The following is a 9,897-nucleotide window of genomic DNA, read 5'->3' as shown; positions in this document are numbered from 1 at the left end:
TAGGTGGGTGGGTAGGTGGGTGGGTAGGTGGGTAGGTAGGTGGGTAGGTAGGTGGGTAGGTAGGTGGGTAGGTAGGTGGGTAGGTAGGTGGGTAGGTAGGTGGGTAGGTAGGTGGGTAGGTGGGTTGGTAGATAGATAGATAGATAGGTAGGTGGGTGGGTGGGTAGGTAGGTGGGTAGGTAGGTGGGTAGGTAGGTGGGTAGGTAGGTGGGTAGGTAGGTGGGTAGGTGGGTAGGTAGGTGGGTAGGTAGGTGGGTAGGTAGGTGGGTAGGTAGGTGGGTAGGTAGGTGGGTAGGTAGGTGGGTAGGTAGGTGGGTAGGTAGGTGGGTAGGTGGGTAGGTGGGTGGGTAGGTAGGTGGGTAGGTGGGTAGGTGGGTAGGTGGGTAGGTGGGTAGGTGGGTAGATGGGTAGATGGGTAGGTGGGTAGGTGGGTAGGTGGGTAGATAGATAGATAGATAGATAGATAGATAGATAGATAGATAGGTAGGTCACATGAAATATGATTTCAGGTGTAACATGCAAGCAAACAGACAAAACACAAGCAGAATAATATGGCTTCTACATCTGTAGCCAAAGCAATAATAATAATAAATAACAATGGAAGTATTGATACCAATAGTTTTCATTTTGTCTAATGCAATTCTGAAAATAAAAATAGACATAGTTCACTTCGTTAGGTATCCTTTAATTTGCTAAAGCATATTTGCTTTGCATCAATAATAGCTTATTTGGATGTAATTACAACTACACACTCTACAAACTTTCCAAAATCATAAAAACAACATACAGTATTATAAGCAAAGAATTCTACTGCAAGCACTCAGCTCTGGTAGACGTTACATCTAGATATATTCCAGAGGAGGTCATGGAAGCAAAGAGTGGGGGGCACGTTATAATAATCTTTAAACTGTGGATTGTGCAGTTACCCTTTTCGCTCCCATTCGGTGGTGCCCAATAATCCCAATATGTTATAGTTTACTTATATTTTATCACTGTTATCAATATTTTTACTATCATCATCATCATCATCATCATCATCATTAGTATTAACATTATCCCAAGCACGGAGATGAACATTCAACGATTCATCTGGTGAAGGAGAAGAAGAAGAGAGTCACTATACCCTGAGGTGTGACTCACCCTACTTAGATTAATAAGAAAAAAATAAAGGAAATTGGGCTTTATCATAATTACTGCTCGTCACAGTCCTTCATATCTCGGGAAAATTTCAGACCTTGTTACTTGATACAACAATCTGTGTAATTAACTCAATCTATGACATAATATTTATCTATTAATGAGATAATAGTTCTTCTTCATCTTATCTCCTTCCCACTTAAATCTCCCTATCTTGTGTCATTTTTAGTCACAAAAAAGTTGCAGATCAAGGGTAACATGCTTTCAAGGTCTTGCTGTAGACATGGACTTGTTAGATATTGTTTTTATTAAGTATATATCAAATCTAATTGTGATTAACTATAATTGAAAATCATCAAACTCAGACACGCACATGCACACGCACACACATGCACACACACAACACACACACACACGCGCATGCACGCACGTGCAAACACTTACTCACTCACAGTCACACTTTCACTCTCACACTCATTATCACTCTTTCATTCAATTTCTATCAATGTCAATCTTAACCCATTGCCGAAGGGCATGGCGCGTATGTCCATGCCCACTGAGTGTTAACTTGTTTAATTGTTTTACGCATAGATGGCTACACTTGTACTAAGTCACCAATGAGCCAGTTATGAGTACTGCCTGCCTTGCCAGTTCACCCTTTTCATTGATTTAAGAAAATATTCTACGTTATCTCATTTTGCTGTTACTAATGTTTATAACATTATAGTAATTATAATATTTATAATAAAAATAACACCATAGATATTCATAGCACTAGTAAAAAATATGTTTTTCCCACCAATTCAAGGAAAGGTGAAATCAGGTAAGGTCACAAGATCTACTAATTGACTCCTTTGTTGCTAAGCACTAGCAGAGCCATCTATGGGCAGACATTTCACAAAAATAAAAAAAATGAGCACAGCATTTTCCCCATTTTTTATTCTTTTTCCCCGGCGGCAATGGGTTAAGTATATTAATATTAGATATCTTAAAGAGGATAACTGCATAGCAACAAATAATTGCACTTTTTTTGTCGTTTTTAACTTGGGCCCCATGCAACCTCATAACAGTTGCATTACAATAATGTCTTCCCTGACAACCTATAATTGTAAAAATTGCAAAAAATATCCATTATCCTCAAATTTTTACAAAAGCAACAATATCCATTTCACACAATTCATTGGTAAAAAACAATACATGTATACAGCTATCTACAAAATCCATTCAAAGTTTTTCTCTGTTGATGTCAAATTTATGTTAATGGAGAGTCTCTGTGAGGCACGAGCCAGGAAAATATGGGATATTTAACCCAAACACAGGAGATCCAAACGTTGTACCGAGATAGTTAGCGGCTCGAAGAAAAAATTAGAAATGTGGGAAACATATAATGGCCCTTCCTCCCTATGCTCCTGGCAGCAACATAAATGATTGTTTAAACATTGAGGCTAAAAAGAGGCTACTCCTGAGAGGCTGTTTCTCCTCAACGACTGCAGCATGGGCCAAATAAGTAAGCAACTCTTTAGAACAAATAACTTAGAGAAGGCTCAACTTTGAATGATATGATGATGATGGGAAATAAACCTGGCTTTTGGTTCCCTACCAAGACATCGGTTAATGTTGGCACCCAGTATATTTCGATTAACATACAAAAAATTAATGATAATTATTTACAGTACTCCCTGTCACAAAATTTATTTAACAATCTAAGCTGCCCTGACTGGGCGTGCCCCAATGCCCGGGGGTAGGGTTGATGGGGGCTCTGCACCTCAACACCACCTGGGAAACATTGTCGTTCCCTTGGTACACATGGCAAGAAAGAGCTGAAAATTGGGAGAACTGAATGGGCTTAGACTGTGAGTGGCACTTTCAGCATTCTTTTTTTCTTTAATCCACTAGATCTGAATACTTCACTGCCATCATGTAGCCCAAAATAAAGGCAAAAGAATTACGTGAAAGGACACTCTGCCAGGGGAGTGGCTTGCAGACCAGGTGTAAACAAAGATTCATCTGTAGTGACAAGACTCCATTCCTCCCTTTCAGATGGTAACAGAAAGCTTTCCTTGCACAGATGCTATATCATCTCTTTAGGTAGTCTATAACTCAGTGCAATAATAATCACAATAAGTAACAATTTTTTTTTTTTTTTTATGATATTAAATTTTCTGTAATATAACTTGCACTACCAGTCATAGTGGGCAGGAGAGGGATTCTGAGCACAGAAACAGCATCCTCCCTGGTGCTGGCACTCTTCCAGTCATGGGTCATGGACATCACATTCCACACTAATTTATCATTGGAAATAATGCAAAAGCCCCTTCCTATACACCAAATGAGCTTTGTGCACTTGTGCTGAGTCTTTCCAATCACAACAGACTTCAGCTGAAATGCTCATTTGGCCTACAGCCAAAATTTCCCATGACATGATGGTCATGTCATCTGGATTGTAGGGGTTAATTGTGGCATTACTGTTTGTGTCTGCATATTATTTCTTGTAGCTATGACTGCAACTATTAGTACTCGACAAGACTATAAGCTTCAATTTGCCCTAAATCAATGCTTCTATACTGTAAAGATTAACCAATTAAATTAGTAAAGTTTTCAGCACACCTCTCACACACTAAAACTCAACTAGCTATACTGTAAGTTGCAAAATTGTCCCCAGGATGGAACTTGTCTGATAATTGTATGCTTCCCAATGTTATTTAAACAAGAGTTTCACATATTGCATTCTGGGAATATATTTAAAAGATATTAGCACTTGCACCACTGACAGTAGTGACAGTCATCCCTTTAACCCATGCCACCAGGGATGGTATGTATGGACATGCCATGCTGTGAGTTTAATTTATTAATTGTTTTTACACATAGATGGTTACACAAGTAGTAAGTCACCAAAGAGGCAACTATCAGCACTACCCTGTCTCACCTATTTACCCTTTTCCTTCCCCTTTAAAAAAAAAAATTGTATCTTATATTGGGGTTTGTAATACCAATAATGTAGTGTCTATAATAAAAATATATCAGCATCAATATTGATAGCATTAGCAAAAAAAAACAAACAAAAAAAAACAACAACAACGTAAACTCCAAGAAAGGTGAAAGGTGAAATCTGGTGAGGTCACAAGGTCTACTAGTTGATTCCTTTGTGGCTAAGCACATGCAGAGCCATCTTGTGCAGAATACTTCACAAAACAAAACTACAGTAAAAACACTGACAGTTGGTTAAGGTGCAAAAAATCTTCATCATGAAATTTCTAGCAAAACTAAGTTTGTAGACCTCCTTCATAATTTCTCATTAAATAAGGAACCTGTTCAAGATCTATACTGCTAGAATATACATAGTGGATCACAATGGCCCTTCGAATTTCTTTGACTTTATCATGCTGGACTCACTGTATGCGGTCTATTAGGGTTTGACACATGTTTGAGTGGAGGAAAGTTAGTTATCCTCTGATCAATGAACAAATCTTACATAAATTAAATCTGAGATCAGATTATCGAAAGTTTTTATCCCTAAAATAGTCCTGTCAATATTATAGGAGTCCTCCTTTCCTCTGCAAGTATATTTCAATGGTATTTGAAAACTATAATTCACAGTAAATATCTAGATATATAAGTCTAATAAAAAAACAAATCAAGCTCCGTCACATAAGAATATGTATTTTGATTTGATGCTTGACAGTATGCCACTATCAGGTTGGATTTTAAGACATTTGGCTTTCCTTTAGAGATAACAGGAAATTCCAAGATTAGGAAAGGATAGTGCCAATATCTTAATGAGAAAAAATACTCATTTTCAATTTCACTAGATGTGTTTCTAAACATTTCCTTGTATACCTATATTGTCACAACCGAATGATATTCATCAAAAGAATCAGGGATAGTTTTCTGTAACAAGTCTGCATCTTGAAAGTCCTCTAATTTGGTATCAATAATTTCCTTATGATGTCAAGAATTCATTTAAGACGGGTTTAGTCAGCACAAGGCAACATTAGCGATGATACTAGACCTGACAGATGGGGCAGGCATGAGGTATTCCGGGAAAACTGCACGGTTAAGCTACGCAGCCTTTTTGAGTTTTTGTTATTGTTTGTGGACCACACCCCTAAGACTCCTTGACTGGAATACAAAATCTCTACCACAAGTCAGTGTTGAATGACTAACCTGCATGAGCGAGATAAACAAACTTGGGCGAGATAAAAAAACTACCCTGAACTATTCATCCTTCCTAAGTCGCTGACCAAATTATGGGAGTCTGGCCTATTAAAACTGTGCTTGATTGCTGATTTGCTGAACAATACTGCCATGTTTGGTAAGCAGACAACAATAAGAGTCCACTGACAACAAATATGATGAGTCAAGAAAAATAAAAAAGGCAAATACATAAACAAAATTGTGTTCTGCCTGCCTTAAACTATGATTACCAGCACTAGAAGCTGAAAAAAATTCAAATATAACATTATGTATGGTCTCTGGTTGCCTGGTAACTGAGGGAACAACTAACAACTAATTAACAGGATTTGTTTTACAGTTGGCTGTCAAAAATCCTCTAATTCCCACTTTGATTTGCATATTTATCAGCTATGTATCTGTTCACTTTAATTTCTCTAATATATCATATTTCTTCAGCTATTACTATATTTTGTGTTGTTCATACTTTGTATAACATACTAAATGTTGTTCCTTTTAAATTCAGATAGCAGCATTCTGGTTAAGTGTTGAGTGCAACAAAGAACCAAGACAATGTCAAGTTCTTAAATTCACCAACCCCTCTTAAATTTAATACATTACAGTATGAAGTGAATAAAGCATTTGTGGCCAGTGGATTACTGGAATGGATGCCAATATTTATATACAATTATTAATTATCACAACAGATCATAATTGTCATTACTTATTCGCCCTTTGAAACACAGAAACACTGCTCCACAATGCAGACAAGTGTGTAAATACTATGCATCACTACTCTTGCTAATTGTGTTTATGGTGATTAACAATTTGACTTGCAATAATCAACATAATATGCAATTGCAGACTGCCCACTCTGCCTCACACAATCATTGCCGTTGCCTTATTATTAACATTAGGGGATGCATATCCTTCCTAAGGATATGCAGCTCTTGCAACAGAATGAAGGCAGAATACTTCGTAAAACAACCGCCGTTTCCCCATTTCTAACATATGGCAAAATTCGCGACGAGGGAGCGACAGTCCACACATCCAGAACAGGGGCGAGCAGGCAGCAGGACTCACAGGGTATTCCTGACGTCCCCGGGGCGCCAGATGATGAAGGGGATGCACAGGACAGAGCAGAGCATCACACTGGCGTAGAACAGGAAGAACTTCAGGTACAGCCTAAAGCGGTGGCTGAATTCATACACGAATGGCATGATCATCACGATGGCGATCAGCGCATTCGTGTAGTCGCACGCCAACATCTTCCTTGTGCGCGTGTCACGGGAGAAAAGAGATAAAGTCTTTCGTTCTTGGCGAGCGAGAGGAGATTTGTGCGTGTTTCCCGAGGCTCCTTCTGTCAATGCAGGGTATAGACGCCAGAGAGAAACACGCCGATCAACAGCTGTAGCCGGGCTGAGCATCGCTTGGGGAGACTCCATCCCTTAAAGGTGGCATTCGATGCGCTTATAGCCGCTCCGATCCCTTATGCACCGAGGGAATCTGAGTTCAAAGTGCTTGCAGAGCACTTTTGACAGGTTTATCAATCACCCTTGATGGAAATAAAACGGATCTCACTTGCTAATTAATGAGCGAAGGAATGCCAATAGCCCGACTAAATACCATAGCATTTATGCAGCAGATGCCAATTGCTATGACATATGCAAGCTCACTAGTGTGCATGCACTTATACATGCACGCATTTGCATTCGCACGCGTCAAACACAAGACAATTGATCGGATTTGCTTTGATCGTAAGAAATGTGTTAAGAGAAGGTGAAAGAAGTAGAAGTGATGATATTGGTAGCATGATGAACTCAGCCTTTTTATAGTTATTAAACACCGTTCGCCGCTATTTATCAAATGTCCGTGCTTTTACAGCAGGTCGCCCGTTCTCTCCTAAGTGTATCTGGGAGTCACTGAATGTTTCGAGATCATATACAGCTTCTTCTGTCTCCTCACTTCTTCCTCTTACCGTATATCTATATGTAATACGCATATACATATATGCACATACAAACGCACACCCGCACGCATATATTTATATATATATATATATATATATATATATATATATATATATATATATATATTATATATATATATATATATGTGTGTGTGTGTGTGTGTGTGTGTGTGTGTGTGTTTGTGTGTGTGTGTGTGTGTATGCGTGTGTGTGTGTGTTTTCGCACCCGCCCACGCGCACACGTGTGTGTGTGTGTGTGTATGCGTGTGTGTGTGTGTTTTCGCACGCGCACACGTGTGTGTGTGTGTGTCTGTGTGTTTGTGATTATTCAGATTATATTTGTTTATGCTGTTATGCGAATATGGAATGAGAGAGAAGAAAATTACGTGTTTTTTACAAATATGTATGCATACATACTTACATATACATATACATGAATATGTATATGTACAGTATATATATGCATATACATAAGTGAGTGCATATATGCATGTGCATATATCTATATCTATATCTATCTATATATGTATATGTGTGTGTGTGTGTGTGTGTATGTAAGTATGTATGTATATATTATATACACATGCACATATATGTATACACATACATATGTATATATACGCATATACATACATATATATATATGTGTGTGTGTGTGTGTGTGTGTGTGTGTGTGTGTGTGTGTGTGTGTGTGTGTGTGTGAGTGCAAACATATATACACACACACACACATATATATATATATTTATATATATATATATATATATATATGTGTGTGTGTGTGTTTGTGTGTGTGTGTGTGTGTATACACACACACACGATATGTATATATGATATATATATATATATATATATATATGTGTGTGTGTGTGTGTGTGTGTATATACATGTATACATACACACATATGTGTATATATACATATATGTATGTGTATGTATGTATATATATATATGTATATATATACATCTTTGAGCGAGATAATGTCTCTCACCCTGTCTATATCTGCATATATATATAAATATATATATATATCATATATACATATCGTGTGTGTGTATATATACACACACACACATACATGTGTGTGTGCGTACATATATATATATATATATATATATATATATATATATACACATATATATGTGTGTGTGTGTGTGTGTGTGTGTGTGTGTGTGTGTGCATATATATATACATATATATATGTATATATATATGCATGTACACACACACACACACACACACACACACACACACACACACACACACACACATATATATATATATATATATATATATATATATATATATGTATATATACACACATGTAGATATAGACAGGGTGAGAGACATTATCTCGCTCACAGGTCTCGGGCCGTGCGTGCTTCGTGGGTGACAAACAAGCCGTGAAATCAAGGGCGTGCGAGCGAATCACTTGTTCCTCTCCGGCGCTGGGGGCGTGTGAGGGGCTGATCGATCAAGTCCCTTGGCCGAGGTCTGATCTTGTCAGGATTAGCATGAGATGAGTGGGGAGGGGATGAGGGGGGAAGGGAAGCGAGGCGTGTGTTAATGTGTTTAAGTGTGTCCCTTTAAAGAAATTGGCGATCGGCGTACGATTTGCAGGTAGATAGATGTTTCCGTTTATTTTGAAGTGGGGGGGGGGGCGTGGATGTTACTGTCCGGAAGATAGATCCGACCAACTAATAAATAGATAAATAAATAAATAAATGTAAGAATCCGGCAAACATTTTACGCTGTCCCTCTCCATTCATAACCTTCCACTACATCGTACCCCGGCCCTAGTAATGAAGTCAGTTATCAGCTGATTGATAAATCGATATATGCCTGAGCAGGTGTTGTCCGCGGGTGCTTGTAGTGGTAGCGTGACCCGAGCGTCAGTCATGCCCCTCCCCCCAAGGTCTTGCCTCCGCTTCCACTGCACAGGGCCTTCGTCACGAGGTCTGGGTCTAGGTTTCGGTCCCCGCCGGCAGTTGCGTCATCGCGCGAGCAGGTCCCGGGTGCTTGGCTGGCTCTCGCTCTCCCTTTTGCTCCTGGGATTACACACAGGCATACAGACATACATAATCTGTGTGTGTGTATGTGTTCGTACAGATATATTTATACATATATATATATATTTACACATATACGTATGTGTAAATATATATATACATATATATTTATATATATAAAGGTATATGTATATATACTTTATCCCCTTGCCGACGGGTACGACGGGTAGACACGTGCTATGCCCACTGTTAGTACTTGTTTGATTGTTTTTTCACATAGATGGCTATACTTGTACTAAGTCACCAATGAGCCAGTTAGGAGTACTGCCCGTCTCGCCCGTTCACCCTTTTCTTTGATTTACGAAATATTTTACATTATCTTATTTTGCTGTTACTAATATTAAAAAAACATTATAATAATTATAATGTTTATAATAAAAATAACACCATCGATATCCATAGCACTAGTAAAAAACACGTTTTTTCCGCCAATTCAAATCACGTATGGTCACAAGGTCTATTAATTGACTCCTTTGTGGCTAAGCACTAGCAAAGCCATCTATGAGCAGACATTTCACAAAAAATATAGAAAATGGGCACAGCATTTTCCC

At 38.3% G+C, this 9,897-nt stretch overlaps 1 protein-coding gene across 1 annotated transcript in view; it reads right to left on the bottom strand.

Annotated features, from left to right (window-relative positions):
* The window catches only part of LOC125041438 (1-acyl-sn-glycerol-3-phosphate acyltransferase alpha-like), a 12,131-nt gene extending 5,457 nt beyond the window's left edge, over positions 1-6,674 (bottom strand). Inside the window, exon 1 of the mRNA XM_047636394.1 lies at positions 6,391-6,674. Coding sequence (XP_047492350.1) covers positions 6,391-6,575 — 185 coding nt within the window. The 5' untranslated portion in view covers positions 6,576-6,674. The remainder of the gene's footprint in view (positions 1-6,390) is intronic.
* Positions 6,675-9,897: the final 3,223 nt, after the last annotated feature.

The sequence above is a fragment of the Penaeus chinensis genome, chromosome 30 (genome assembly GCF_019202785.1).
Source record: "Penaeus chinensis breed Huanghai No. 1 chromosome 30, ASM1920278v2, whole genome shotgun sequence".
Lineage (NCBI taxonomy): Eukaryota > Metazoa > Arthropoda > Malacostraca > Decapoda > Penaeidae > Penaeus > Penaeus chinensis.
The sequence above is the reverse complement of the archived record's forward strand: the minus strand, read 5'-3'. Positions and strand labels throughout refer to the sequence as shown.